A 14,789-nucleotide genomic window follows, 5' to 3' on the forward strand; every position below is an offset into this window, starting at 1 on the left:
TGCGGGGGACACAGAGATTTAATGGTAACACTAGACAATAATCTAGTTCATGTGGCATGTCTGGGAGGTGAAATTCTGGGTTCCCTCTAATACCAGACATCTTGCAGACCTAGCACTCTTCAATAATTCGTGGCCTGCCCTGCAAGGAACACTGCCCCCTGTGGCCACAGCTCCATCGTGATGACTGTCACCGTTCTGAAACAGAGGCAGGATTTGGGTCCTGGGTGGGTTTTCAGGTGTTGGCCGCACAGTCAGGGGAGGTGGCAGGAGGCTCGTCTGAAGGACAGCGATTTGGAGACACATTTTCATATTTGGGTTCCTCCTCAACAACAGTCTGTTCATTTGTTTCTAGGCTTCTGGCCTCTTCAAGACTTTCACTCTTCTTGGGGTCCCCTGTAACCCCATCTTCTCCTTCCTGAGCCACTAGTCTTTCAAATATAGGAGATGTGGGGATGAGAGGTTCTCTCTTCACAGGAACATCTATCTGGTGTCTATCTGTAAGGAGCACAGGTGACTCACAGGGCTCCAGACCTGTTGTCTTGGAGCTGTCCTTGTGTGGAGGGGCTGGCTGGGGGAACAGGTCTCTGGAGTCCCTCTGTGGGCCCAGGGCCCTGCGGGGAGGTTTCTGGATGCTCTCAGTACTTTTCCTCATCATGGGCTCCTCCCTGAAAGCCCTTTTTACTCTCTGGAAGCTACCCAAACGTTTCAGTACAGCCTGAACTGTCCCCTCTCTGCTTCCATTGGCACTCTCATTGGGCTTGGAGGATTTCCCTGCTGTCCCCACAGTCACGTAAATGGTTGTGACATTCTGCTCCTTCCCCCTAACATCCAAAGTGTTTGGATTCAAAGCTGACTCAAGGGCCTCGACTCTCTGGGCCACATGACTGCCACTGGACACTGCCATCCTATGGCCTCCTGGGGTACCCCTGGGGGAGGGCCGGTGGCTATCCTCAGCCTCGGAGATGGGCTCTGGGTTTTCGTAACAGTCACCTGGCGACCCACCCTGCTGGGGCCCCTCCTCTGGGTCAGCATGGTGCTGGTGAGAGGGAAGTTTGGTGAGACCCCAGGGGGCTTTGGGCTTCCGAGTGGTATTTGGTGTCTCCATGGGACCTCTTTGACACTGAGGGCCAAATTTAGTTCCTTCTGCAAAAGACACCGAGGGCCTCTTGGCTCTGGCAATGCTGGATGTGCGGGGGATGGTGAAAGGCTGGGAGACGTCCTCGGAGTTAAATGCTGATGCGTCAGGAAATTCATGACACTTGGAGCTGCCTTCCTGAAGCTCAAAGCCTGCCACTGCAGGAACATCTGGAGAAGAAGGAAGGAAAGGGGGGTTAGGCTGCTTCTCCCTTGGCTACACAGGCTTCCAAGAACTAAGTCACCAGCACACCAACAGGCTTCTCCTTAGTTCAGGGCTCAAGGTTAGAGCATGTGGCCTTTATCCTCTTCACCATGACTGAGGGCTTCTAGGGACTAGAGTATCCAGAACTGGCACCATTTGGGTTGCACTGCCTTCTTTACTCCCAGACTTGATTCTAGATTTATGAGAGTGGATGGTGGGCAAAGGTGCTGAGTTAGCTTTTTACACACTGATGCCACAGGGAGCCCAGGGCAGGGGAGGTGGGGGTGTCTTAACTGGGGCAGCCATGGAAGCACAAACAGCTGCAATGAGCTCTGAACTTATTTGAGGGAATGCGTTGTAAAATCAGCACTTTTCTGAGGACATGTAGTTCTGGGACATACAATAGCATATTTCCATTTCACACTAAACTGATGGGAAGGCCAGAAACAGAGCTCAGCCTCCCTGTACGGAAAGGAAAATAAGGAACTAAAAATAATTGGTGCCTGTGTGTAACCCAAGTCCCTTGCAAATCCCTCCCCCAAGTACACATGGAATGAAATTCACCCTGAGCAAAGGGCCTCTGTCCCACTGGGAGGGAGAGTTGAAAATGAGCCTTAAGGAAATGGTGAAGCAACTGGGCAGCGTTACCTTCTCTGGCAGGGACACAGTAGGCTGGGCCCTCATCGTCCGTGTCAAAGGAAGAGGAGAAGGAGCTGTCTGAGGCCCAGGCAGCAGAAGGCGGTTCAATGAAGCTGGGATTGAAGGGAATCTCTGTGTCATGGTGGGAGACTGGAAGGGAAGCAAGACTATGAGGAAGAAGCAATCCAGCTCTCAGGATCACATGCTGGTCTACATGTGTTCTAGTCTGTACTGTACCAGGGATGTTCCATGGGGCAGTCACCTGGTATCTGGCTGGCACAGCTTGCTCGTTTGCAATGGCACTTACAATACAAATGGAGAGATACAGTTCCTACCCTAAAGAACTCTGAAGACACAGACAAAGCAGGGCATAATAAAGAGTGCATCAATCAGGGATCAGTGCTAATAATCCTGTTCTTACCTGTGACTCGGGGGAGTTTGTAGCCACTCAGTGAGAGGCAAGGTAACATGGAGCTGAGATTTGCCAGCACCCCCTGCACATGATGTTTCATTCTGGAGACCGCATCACCATCAGCAACAGCCATCCTTGGAAAGAAAGAACAGAGATGTGTGGCAGAGATGACTGGCTTTCCAATTAAACAAAGCTCACTCCTGTCTTGCTGGGAAATGGAGTTGGAATCAGTTTGGGAGAAGCCTGCACATGTGGCAGCCCCATTTCTGACCAAGTCCTGCAACCTATCAGCTAATGCAGTTTGAGTCATGGGCTGATTTATCCTGTATACAGAGCTACATGAGTTAAAAAAGTAAAAGTAAAATGAAGAAACATGAAATTTTGAAGTAGTTCCCTGTCAGGCAACAGAACCCAAGGAAGATGCTAATGACTCTTTATATGTCTTGAGGCTAATTTTAACTGTCCAGAAAAGGTTCCTCTTGCTTCTAGGGCCTTTCAGAAGCAATGGGCCCAAGACAGGTGGCTCTTCTCCTTGCCGCTACATTTCTACAGCACCTGACACTTTTCAGTAATACCTGTCTCTGGCATCCAACTGGCTGGTTCCACAGCAACAGCAACAGCAGGTGACACAGAGTAATAGGAGGAGTAATGGGATGAGAATGCCAGCTATCAGGGCTCCCTGGTGCTTTGATCCTGCATGGAGAAACAGTGTGGAACACAGTGAAATTCTTACTTGGCTGGCAAGTTCAGAGCACTGGGAAACTGAGAAAGCCATCCTGGAGGAAGGATCTCTGATCTGGGGGTCTGCCACAGTGGTCTCAGAATGTACTAAACAGATCCAGTCCTGTCCAAATCGTCCTGTGCATACCGCTCCACATCATAAGGACAGTTAGGGAACTCAGCCCAGACCTAGCACCCAGCTCGCTGAACCAGCAGATCTTTTGGTATCTGCAGAGAGAGAGTCTCTGAGTGAGCCCCAGAGCTCTCACTCCTCATCCAGGGAGAGGCGGGAGCTCAGGACAGGCTAAGATGTGCTCAGTGCTGTTTGCTCCTGTATGCTCTTTCAGTATAACACTGATGATACTACATTATAGGAGAGTGTATTTCCACCAGGCACAGCCCAGTTAGCAAAGCCATAAGCGAGATGGGGTGCTGATCTCACCACTCCCAACCAGGAATGTATCTGTACATTAAAATCAAGTGGACTCTTGTCCAGACACATTTTCTATGCTAAAGAGTCTTTGACTTACTATGGCACATTCAGGAACATAAGGAGTTGCTCTCAAAGATCAGACCTTGGGCCATCTATTCCAATTGTTTGCCTTCAGAAGAGGCCAGTGCCAGATGCTTCAGATTGGCACTTACCAATGTGGCCAGAATCACCCTTCCTAAGTCTCCTATTAAATTTCAAACTTTCCCCTGCAATATTTTATTCAGATGCATTTCCACATTTTTTAGAACCTGGGTCCACACCTGGATGATAAAGTGAGTGTGAGCGCTTCTCCATAGTGCAATTATGTCCTTCAATCAACTGCTACAAACCAAGCAATTCTTCATCTATCTACAAAGAAATGACTTTACAATCAAGGCTGGATCCATCTCTCTGCTGTAATTTCATGTGACAGACTCAAAGAAACACCTTCACTCTAAACATAGTTAACCATTTTAGTTCCACTCTGACATACTCCTGATGAATGCTATGGATGAAAATATCACCCTGTGCTACAGGATGGAAACAAGGACACAGGGACAGAAATATCAAAGGCCCAGAACAAGATAAAAGGCTTGTGAGGCACAATGAGCTTCAAACATGTGGGCTCTGGTTTTCTGACTAACTTTGAATCCCAGTCCAACCTGTTGTGGTACTTGAATCTGGCATGATAGCTCCACTCAGCTACACAGGCTTGGACAGTGCAGAGGGGTTACAACAAGGAAACCAAAGCCACAGAAATGAGATAGGAAAGAGCTCATTTCCTTGATCTACAGAGACAGAGGAGAAGAGGGAAGGGAGTTTCCTGGAGGCTCATGCTGCATGGCAGTAGAGGTACTGCATGACACTGTGCAGAGCATCTTTGCTGGGAACCAGCCTGCGTTCTGGAGCCCAGAGGGCACCTTGGCTTCCACAGCAACCTTTGGTGTCTTGCATGGTTTATATTGGGGGAGAAGGAACCAATTCTCTCCTCTGGGCAGGAGAAGAGCTGGTTAATAGGGAATGAATGAAAAGGTGCAGTGCAGGATATCACTTACTGAGCACACAGTCCCCAGAGTGTGTGTGGCAGGGGGAAGAACAGTTCGCTCCAAAAAAACCCTCTGGGCAGGTCTCATTGCAGCTGAGGGGAGAGACAGAAAGAAATGGAAAATGCTCGTTTGGAAACATCCCAGCCTCTGCCCACTGCAGCTCCCTTCGCTTTTACCTGGTGCCCCAATAGCCAGCCTGGCAGATACACTCCCCAGCCACTGGATCACAGCTCCCATTAACACAGTCTGGACAGGTGAACCGGCATCCATCTCCAAATGTTCCAGCAGGGCAGGGTGCGTCACAGCTGCAAAGAGAGGGGAGAATCTGGCTGCTGGCTCATGGGAGAGAGACTGGCAATGCAGAGGGGCTGTAGCTTAGTCTGAGGGTCAGCAGCTCTGTCACGGTGTCACAGTGCAGAGCCTGCTTTACATTTGCACTGATATTAACGTTGTTCCACAGGGCCCTGGCTTGTTCCTAATCCTACTTGAGGATGGGAACAGTGATCTGGTGGTTAGGGCACTAGAGAAGGACCCAGGAGTTCTGGGTTCTGTTCCTGGTTTTGACAGACTCCATGAGTGACTGTGGGAAAGACATTTAGCCCTTCTGTGCTTCAGCCCTTCTGTAAAATAGGGATAATCTTCCCTAACTCACGGCGGGGGAGGCCAGATACTGAAGATACTACAGGAAAGGGAGCCATAGACAAGCCTGTAAATATATACGGCTGATTGTGTTGTAGAGTCCTACTGGGGATGCACGGGGCGTCTCTGACTTCAACAAGACAAGTATTGAAGAGAGGTTGGTTGCTGTTGATTTTCACTGTTCTCTGGTATCACATCTGACGCCAGGATTTCTGCAGACAGCACGGAGAGAGACATCCCAGCGAGTCTGAACACTGCCTTGCTCTGCACACATTAGGCCAGAAGGGAGGCCATGCCACTGAACAGCTTGCTGGGTAATCTCCGGCCAGAATCCCTAGCTCAGGTGTCTGACAGCTGTCCGTCTATCCATGGATAATCATCACACAGTGTCTAAGCTACCGTACTGTGAATGAAGCTTTCAGACAAATATTTTCTACTTTACGCTCAAGGAAACCTGAGGACAGAGGATGTCTGCTACAACAGAGAATTGAGCTCCACAAGGTAAACATCACACAGGAAAAGAGGGGTCCGTACCTGGGTCCTGTCTTGCCAGGGTCACAGTTCAAGCAAGCCCCTGTCTCTGGATGACAGGTCTCCCCTTTTCGACAGCTGGGACACATCTGTGCACAGTTCTCCCCATGGTATCCAGGCGTGCACAACTTCTTACAGAGGGTACCGTTCCAGCCAGAGTCACATGCCAGGCAGAACCCATCCACAGGAGAGCAGGGCTGGCTCTGCTTGCAGTGCCCACAGCTGTACAGTCAGAGGTGTAAGGAACAATCAGCATCAGAGCTGGGGGAACAGTGGCCCCCACATCCCAAACCAAAAGAAATCGGGCAGAGAAACAGAACATGCTCCCACCAGCAACAGCCCTGGGAACAAAGCAATCTGCTCCCAAAAGAGCTCAGGTCGCTGACAGCCTGCACAGCCCTCACATACACCGGCCACAGTGCTTCCACACACACAGCAGTAGGGCAGAGGCATCAGACCCTTTCTCTGAGACAGGTGTCCACTGCTGGCATTCCTCAGAGGTTTCCCTCTGTACAGCTGTGATATTGTCCCCGCTGAGCCTAAGTGACAATGGAGGCAGTTGCACCCTATGGAAACATTCTACAGAGTTTAATAGGAATGATAACATCCCATGAGGTCTTACTGGAATTTAACAGGGTTTTGAAGATATTACTCGAAAACCCTATAGAATCTAACGGAGAAAGAAATCCTCTCTGTAGGCCCTGAATCAGCCTACAGAAGAGCTATCTATAGTTTTCTACTAAAGTCTACAAGACTTTCCCATAGGGGGCAGTCCTGTGCCCCATTCCTCAGCTGATCACGGCCAGGCCTCCCTGGCCACTGGCTCAGGAAAGGCTCTCCCTCACCAGCCAGGAGACCAGCTCACAAAATAATATCTCCCCACACCCCTCCCAGAGTATGAATAGGGCAGCCAATCCAAACCCTAGCTGCCCCTTTCCTCTCAGTCCCTTTATATGCAACAGCTGCAGCCTACAGTCTAACAAGCATCAGCTGCCCACTCCCTGAACTCCTCCCAGTCTGGTCCTAGACTCTTGCATACCCAGCAGGGAACACAGGCTTCTGGGCATTGGCACTCCCTAGGCAGCCCAGATTTGTGCAGTCACCTTTGGGCACTATACCCTATCACAAGCACGCAGAGTGATATTCCTCTTACCTGTATCTGCACTGAGATCCGTAATAACCGGCAAGACAGGGATCCCCACAGCTCCTGCCCTGATAGCCAGGATTGCAGCTGCAATGCCCATCAAGAGGGTTGCAGTTCCCATGCAGGCAGTCACAATGATGTTGGCACAATGGCCCCCAAAACCCAGCCCTGCACTCACACCTGCCTGAGTCTTGGGCACAGGGTGAGAGGTGGCAGTTGCATCTCAAGCTGCATCTCCTGCCCCACCAGCCCTGGGTGCAGACGCACTGCCCTGAGACAGGGTCACAGTGGGAGCCGGCCACCCTGCACAGACACTGCTTCTTGCAGTTCGGTCCCCACCAGCCTGGCTCACAGTGACAGGCTCCAGTGCGGGTGTTGCAGTGGCCATGAGGCCCACACTGGCATGGGAACTCGCAGAGCACTCCCCAGCGGTTGGCATTGCAAGTGCACTGGCCGCTCACAGGGTCACACTTCCCATTGGGATGGCATGAACAGCTCTTCTTGCAGTCCGAGCCCCAGTACTGGTCAGGGCAGCCTACAAAGGGAACAAGACAGATAACAGATAGCAACAGGCAGGAGTACAGGAGTCTCTGTGCCACAGGGAGGAGAGCAATCTGGCAATGGGTTTGGTGTTCTTTCCCTAGGGGGCGTTGTAAGCCATGGAAGGGCACAGGCTGGTAGACCCTTGTAGGTCCTATGCTGCAGGGAGACTAAGGAGTGGGGACTACCAAAGAGACACCCCACACCCAACTGGGAGGAGACATCAGAGCAGCATGCCCCAAACACTGGATCTGCTGTGCTGTAACCTGTGGGTGTAACTGCTTGTGCTCATGGATGGGCCAGAGGCTGCTGGGCACTCGGAGCACTTAACTGTGACCATGTGCCATCATGCTGGGACCTCTGGCCTGAGCTCACCTCCTGGGACCCAGCCAACGTCCTGGTGGGTGCAGTGAGCACTGTGTCACAGATGGAGTCTCTGGGATCACAGGGGATTTTCTGTATGTCTAAGGGTGAGAGTCTGCCCTGCCCCCTCCATGCCCATACTCACGGGAGTTGCAGTTGGCTCCAAAGAAACCAGGTTTGCAGAGGCAGATCCCAGGTCTCACACACACTTCATCCACCTTGCAAGCATCCTCCCCTTCACACAGCGCTGTCAACAGCAGGACAAGCTAATCAGGAGTCAGGCTCCCCCAGCACCAGGCCGCTGGCAGGCACTTAGCCAGGGAGAGGAAGTGCAGATAGGCTGAGCACCAGCAGCTTCTCCAGAGCCGCCAGGGGCCAAGGCCCTTTGGCCTCCAGCTCCTTGTCCCCGTGGATTTGGATCAGCCACCTAACCTGTCACTGACTCCATCTACACATCAGCACCCCCCTGTGCCCTCATGTGTGGGCTCCAGAGAGAGGTGGGGGATTCTGCTCCAAGCCCTGTGGTGCCTGGGACACAATCTGCTCCAACTGGCCCCAGCCCTGGCCTTCAGCCAGGAAGTTGAGACTGAGGCTAGAAACAGCCAATACCTAGAATACCTTGAGACTGAGGCTAGAAGTGACCTACAGGTGATGGCTTCTGGGAGGCTTTTTGAGGAGAAATGGCTGCCTCACATCCTATGGAGTGAACAGCTCATGCAGCACTTAGATGCTGGGATGATGGGCTCTGTAGCAAATCCTGAGGGAAGGGTCATTTGAGCAAGGGTTAAAGGGATGGGGGCGGAAAGCAGCATGGCTCCCCTTTTCTGTGAAGAGCAAATGGGAGGTTCCCCCCACCTCTCCCCAGCTTGGGAGAGCAGCTCTCCCACCGGCATGGCTGGTGCTCGGAGTGCTCCCCTCCTACTTCAGCCTACGTTAATCCTGCACATGGGCGCAGCTGGACAGATGCGATAAGGCACAAAGCTGCACTTCACGAGAGGCCTTACAGCTCTGCAACCCTTGCCTTGGTTTGCATCATGCCCCAGCAGAATATCCTGCACCTGAAATGAACACCCTTCAGCCTCTAGGGAAGAAGCAGGAAGTGGAAATGAGGTATAGCCAGGGGGTCACAAATGGCTCCCTCATCCCCCAAAAGCTCCTGTAGATAGCTCAGTGCAGCCAGGGCATAGCTTTAGTACTATGCATAAGGTTTAAACCCCCCTCACCCTCACTTTCCCACAATATCGTTGGACTCTGAGCAACAAAGAACTGAGATACAGGAAATGCACACCAAACAGCCTGAAACGGGCTGGTCAAAATGACAAAGGCCTGAGATGTAAAGCCACTGATGACTCACCAGCTGTGCAGTCCCTGCCTTCCTGTTTCCAACCTCGGCAGCAGACCAGACCTGCAGAGAGGCTGGGGAGGGGAGAGACCCATTAGCATAGGAGCAGGGTGCTGGGTAGCAAGGGCTCATGAAAGGGGCAATACTGGGGTGGAGAGAACGCTCCTATGTTTGCATTAAAGCCCATATTATCTAGGAGGAACTAAGGATCAGCCGGAAGTCCCTCTCCCAAGGTTCAGCCTGGAACATGCTGAAGGATGGGCATGCTTTTGGAGGCATTGCCCTGGGAAGGACACCAGAGGAACGGGAGGAAGTAATGGGCAGGCTGCAGGACTAAGGCTGTCCTGACTGGTTCTGTCAGTGCTGTCTCCCTGTGCTTAAGGAGACACCCAGTGTTTGCAGCTTATTTGTATAGGAGTCATGCAAGTCTTTAGATTCTTTCACCTGCTGGTAGCAGCCAGTTGCATAGGGGCCACCGAGTAATAAAAAGAATAGGAGTACTTGTGGCACCTTAGAGACTAACAAATTTATTTGAGCATAAGCTTTCGTGGGCTATAGCCCACTTCTTCGGATGCATAGAATGGAACATATATTGAGGAGATATATACACACACATACAGAGAGCATGAAAAGGTGGGAGTTGTCTTACCAACTCTGAGAGGCCAATTAAGTAAGAGAAAAAAACTTCTGAAGTGATAATCAAGATAGCCCAGTAAAGACAGTTTGATAAGAAGTGTGAAAATACTTACAAGGGGAGATAGATTCAATGTTTGTAATGGCTCATTCCCAGTCTCTATCTATCTCCCCATGTAAGTATCCTCACACTTCCGAAGAAGTGGGCTGTAGCCCACGAAAGCTTATGCTCAAATAAATTTGTTAGTCTCTAAGGTGCCACAAGTACTACTGTTCTTTTTGCGGATACAGACTAACACGACTGCTACTCTGAAACAAGTAATAAAAGACTCTCCTAGACAATACCCCGATGGTCGAGAAAGAGGGAACCAGGGCCAGAAGGCAGGGACTACAGGAGGCTTCTGCAGGTAGGCTCCTATTGAGTTCACAGAACAGAGCAATCCCAGGCAAAGAAATCAGGCAGCTCTAGGCCCTTTTTGTTTGATGGATAATATCTAACTCATAGTATGTAACAGAGAGTGGTGTTAGGGAGCTGGATTTGCCTCAGTTCCACAGACTCATGAATACTGTGATACCATAAGGTTAGTTTTATGTAGTTACAGTTTAAAACTCTAAAAACCATGGCAGTACTCTGCCTTCTCACCACGTGGTCGCCTGGTGCTTTCTGGGCTTTAATTGCTGTCTGTGTTAGATAGTGAACTCCTTGGGATAGGGACTGTCTTACTCTCTCTGTGCAGCACTAAGCATATTGACGCCACCTGAGATATAACAGACTAAAAACTAAACCTACCCACACATTCAGCTATCTCTGTGCTATTAAACAAACCCACACTTCTGCCTGCATCATCCCTCTCACACACCAATGGATTTATAACTGCTATTAAACACACACTACTCTGCACATGTGATCCCTCTCTCACACACACACACAGAGCTATCCCTGTTATTAAACAAACAGTCCTCTGCCTGTGTGATCCCTGTCTCTCTCACACACACAGAGCTATTACTGTGTCATTCACCAAACACACATTTCTATGTGATCCCCTCGCCGCACACACAGCTATCTCTGTGCTATTAAACAAGAATATTTTCCTTGTGCAGTTATACTCTCTTGCAGAGATCTCTATGCTGCCACACACCCATTCCCTTTTATCCCTGGGTCATACAGTTCCAGCTCAGGGAGCTTATTCTATTGAGTATGTTAGTCAAAAGATGAGAGTGAATTAATCTCTGCTGCAGATTTATTTCTTCTCGCCCTGTTGTGGGAAGGGAGCGCTGAGATGGGTATGGAGCGAAAGGGGAAGGTGGGCAAAGAAAGGTATCGGGCACCTACCTGGTGGCCTTGCACACATTCTTCCCATTAGGGTCCAGCTCTTGAGCAGAGCTCCCAATCCATGGCCAGAAATGGAGACACAAGAGTAACAACAGCAGCTGCGCCATCTCGGTCTGGATACTGGGTGCTGCTGGCCACAAGGGGCTTCCAAGCCAAGGCGTGGGCTGTATGCAGCTTTCTTGTCCGTTGGTTGGTTCTGTCTGCCTGTCTTCCTCTCAGTTTCTGCCTCACCCTCTCTTTGGCCTCAAGTTTCCTCCTTGCTTTTTCCTGAGGAAATGCAGGAGGCGAAAAAATCCCTCACATCCAAGGAGCCAGAAGGGGTGGGAAGGGAAGTGGGGGCAGGGCAAACGCTATATCCCACCGCTCACTGCAGGGCAGAAACAGGGGAGCCCTTAGAGCCAGCGTCATGGTGAGGAAAGTTACTTGCTGCTGGCAAAGCCCAATAGCTGCCACAGCAGCAATAAGAGGGACAAAGCCAAGCTCCCCACCCCCCACCCCCAAACACCATCTCAGCCTGCCCCCCTCCACTGCACTGAGTATCACGTTCCCTACCCCCATCTCCGCACATCCCATCCACGCCCCACACCACGGCAGACCCCACCTCATGCCTCCCTCCACCTGGCACTGGGGCTGGAGCAGCACATGAAATCAGTGGTGTGGCCAGGGTCCAGGGCCCTATGGGCTCTGGTGGGGACTGCTCTCCTTGGCAAGACAGAGCACGCCCCAGTTTTGCCCTTTTAACTAGGCAGGAGCCAGTTTGCGGAAAGCACAGAGCACGGACCGGAACGTTTCCGGCAAACGGCCATCCGGCTGTCTCCCAGGCTCTTTCTGTCAGCATTTTCACAGGAAACACCTTTTTCCTGCATGGTGACCTGGAGGAGGTCAGGAGGTTCATTCAGTCCATGGGGAGACTCCTAGCTACAAGGGGAGGAGGGAGGGCAGGGCACTTCCAGGCGCTGGCCTGGACTTTTACCTCCTCACAGAGCAGGAGCCGAGGGAACAACAAATCCAAACAACCAAAACCAGCTCTGTCCCGGCATGGTAGCTGGAACATGGTCTGAGGGCTCTGCTCTGCCCCAGAGAGGTGACCAGGCAAAGCAGTGCTGGCTGGACTCCTGCAGCCTCCAAAGTTGATCCCTGGCAGGGTTCCCAAGGAAAAAGGAGCACAGAGCAGTGTGGTAGGCTCAAGACCATGGAGAGCAGAGATAGCAAAACCATTAGCTCCTGCCTGGGCCATGTCTTCAACCAGGGGAGAGCTGTTCTTTACGGGAGATTTCTTAATGCTGTGTGCAGTATGGTTTTCAGTCTCCCGAGGGATGGGACTCCCATCCCTCCCTCTGGACACTACCAGTCCAGTCAGCCAGGGAGTCCCTACAAGAGCAAGAAGAAAGCACAGGCCATGCCAGGCGCTTTGAGCAACACTCAAAGGATTTATTTCTGGTGCTGATCTCAATTCTAAAGCCAGACAGTAATATACCCAAGAGAGATCCCCATCGCCCCAATAATAGAGAAACTCCCAAAGACTAAAACACCTCTATTTCCTGAGCACTCGCCAGTGCCATGCACTAGTCACTGTTACATGTTCCTAGTGAAACACAGACGAGCCCTGGCCAGAGGCTCTATTGCACCTTTTCTCTGGGGTCAGTGTATTGCAGTGTCCTGCCGTGAGGTCATGAAGCAAATACATCCACCGAGCCATAGTTTGGGTACATTGGTGCTAGAAGAACTGGTGCTTGCCTGAGAGCAGCAGCCAGCAATGAGGGAGCTGAGCTGCAAGTGCAGCCTGGCTGCAGCTGCTGGCTGGGGCAGCCCAGCTGGGGTGTGAGAATACGTGCTGGCCACAGTGGCCAAGGCATGAGTGCTGGTGGAGCATGGGTGATGGCTGGGGCAGCTGGGGTGCAAGCTCAGGTAAGGCGCAGACTTAGGAGGGTGGCCAAGAGACAGCATGGCCAAGCACTGGCTGGGGTGGCCGAGCCGCGAGCGCACAGACGGTATGGGCATTGGCGGAGGAAGCTGAGGCGTGAGCACAGGTGCAGTGCAGGCATTGGCTGGGGCAGCCAAGCCACAAGCAGATGGGGAGTGGACATTCAACAGGGGCTGAGCTCCAAATGCAGATGGGGCACAGGCATGGATGGGGCCAAGCTGCAAGTGTGAATGGAGCCTGGGCATTGACTGGGGCATCTGAACTGCGAACACAGATGAGGTGTGGGAATTGGCTGTGGCCAGAGCCATCTAACCCTACACACATCAGGCTTTCACTGTGTCTTGTGCAGCTGCATCTCCAGGGCTGACTGCTGCGATGGGGGACCAATGTGTCTAAAGGAGCTGAGGGTACTGAGCCTCCCATGAAATTGTCTCTGAGAGAGGGGCCGGGAGGGGCAGGTGCTGCTGATGGGCCATAGGCTGGCATCCTGTTCAGCTGAGGTCAGGGAGGAGGCACCACTCTGTCAGGGGAGCCATGTGTGGGTTTGTTCTCTTCCTCCTGCTCAAAATGCACATCCTGTGAGTCAATGATTTCCCACACTCCTGAGCAGCCTGGGTTGGGGGGGTCTTTGCTGCTGCTGTGATACCACAGACCAAAACTGCAGGGAAAGCAGAAAGAGAGTGGATGAGCAGGGGCAGTGAACTTCCCACGAGAGAGCGACATCCCCAAAGCTGCTGTCAGAACCACTGTTCATTGGAGACACCTGGCAGCACCAGGGACAGGTTCATCCATGAACACCTGGGGCCAGTACGTAACGTGAGGGGTCCTGTCATAATCCGGGAGCAGCAGCTTTGCTAAGACGGTGCTTAAGTGTGTCCCTCAGCTAGATTTAATTTTTTTTATATTTTGCCAGGTCTGTGACCCCCCCCACTCACCTACACACATACTTTAAGCACTGCCTGGCACTCCAGAACCTGTGTGATACAGGCTGGGACTGTCTTGTGGCATCACTGACCCTGGAGGAGGCAGCAAATCACACTAGGGCTTGAGAATCAGAATGGCAAGCCTGGAGCAGGCCTCTCAGAGCACTTGGCACACACACCAGCCCCTGATGCAGTGTGTATGCACAAGCCACTGGCTCCTCCGTACGAAGGTGCCAACTCTTCAGGGCAGGGACTGCACCTCCTCATACAGTGCTCAGCACACTGTTCTCAACAGATAAAGCCTCACAGGTACTGTAGTAATTTATAATGCCCTACGGCAGTGGTCCCCAAATTTTTGAGGACTGTGCCCACCCTTAACCCTCTCCACCCCTCTCCCCCCGTGGCCATGGCTCGGGGGGGGGGGGGGCGGAAACAGGGGTAAGGGGCCTGAGACTGGGGCCGCAGCTGGGGATGGGTCTGGGGCCAGGAGCAAGGCCAGGAACTGAGCCGCAGCCAGGGGGGAGGGGGGAATCGGAGCCGCAGCTCGGCTGCTGTGGGGGCCGGCAGCCAGATGCAGCTCTGCTCCCGGTCCCACCCCAGCCCCCAGCCTTGGCCCTGGGTGGGAACAGAGGCACTGCAGGGGCCAAGGCTAGAGGCAGGAGCAGAGCCGCAGCCAGGCCCCCAGCTGGGTGTGGAGCCATGCCAAATCTGGGGATGGGGCCAAGTGCAGTGCAAGGCATGGCTGGGGGCGGGACCATAGCAGAGCTGAGATGGGTGGGGAGGGAAGGC

The 14,789-nt window shown here is 52.3% G+C and overlaps 2 protein-coding genes across 5 annotated transcripts in view; both read right to left on the bottom strand.

Moving 5' to 3' along the window:
- SCARF1 (scavenger receptor class F member 1) lies at positions 1–13,538 on the bottom strand. 4 transcript variants are annotated; one of them, XM_065573412.1, is made up of 12 exons: positions 13,400–13,538; positions 11,154–11,420; positions 9,200–9,261; positions 7,991–8,092; positions 6,952–7,477; positions 5,802–6,020; positions 4,805–4,933; positions 4,638–4,720; positions 2,966–3,083; positions 2,400–2,524; positions 1,988–2,128; positions 1–1,305 (listed from the first exon to the last, which is right to left on the bottom strand). In XM_065573412.1, exons 2-12 carry the CDS (start codon positions 11,258–11,260, stop codon positions 233–235), a joined length of 2,685 nt encoding a protein of 894 aa, XP_065429484.1. In that variant the 5' UTR covers positions 11,261–11,420; positions 13,400–13,538; the 3' UTR covers positions 1–232. The 4 variants fall into 4 exon arrangements, with proteins under 4 accessions (XP_065429484.1, XP_065429483.1, XP_065429482.1 ...); XM_065573411.1 differs by lacking the exon at positions 13,400–13,538 and adding an exon at positions 12,127–12,410; XM_065573410.1 differs by lacking the exon at positions 13,400–13,538 and adding an exon at positions 11,755–12,410.
- The window catches only part of RILP (Rab interacting lysosomal protein), a 16,582-nt gene continuing 14,356 nt past the window's right edge, over positions 12,564–14,789 (bottom strand). Inside the window, exon 8 of the mRNA XM_005298334.5 lies at positions 12,564–13,735. Within this exon, the coding sequence (XP_005298391.2) occupies positions 13,579–13,735 (157 nt within the window). The 3' untranslated portion in view covers positions 12,564–13,578. The remainder of the gene's footprint in view (positions 13,736–14,789) is intronic.

This window comes from Chrysemys picta, chromosome 19 (genome assembly GCF_011386835.1).
Source record: "Chrysemys picta bellii isolate R12L10 chromosome 19, ASM1138683v2, whole genome shotgun sequence".
NCBI classification, from domain to species: Eukaryota; Metazoa; Chordata; order Testudines; family Emydidae; genus Chrysemys; species Chrysemys picta.

Excerpts from the sequence above, each read along its gene's own strand:
- SCARF1 (XM_065573412.1), bottom strand. The coding sequence starts at position 11,260 with ATGGCGCAGCTGCTGTTGTTACTCTTGTGTCTCCATTTCTGGCCATGG. Across the intron at positions 8,093-9,199 it reads AGGCAGGGACTGCACAGCTG|CGCTGTGTGAAGGGGAGGAT; the intron begins GTGAGTCATCAG and ends TGCTGTTGACAG. Across the intron at positions 1,306-1,987 it reads CTGTGTCCCTGCCAGAGAAG|ATGTTCCTGCAGTGGCAGGC; the intron begins GTAACGCTGCCC and ends CTTCTTCTCCAG.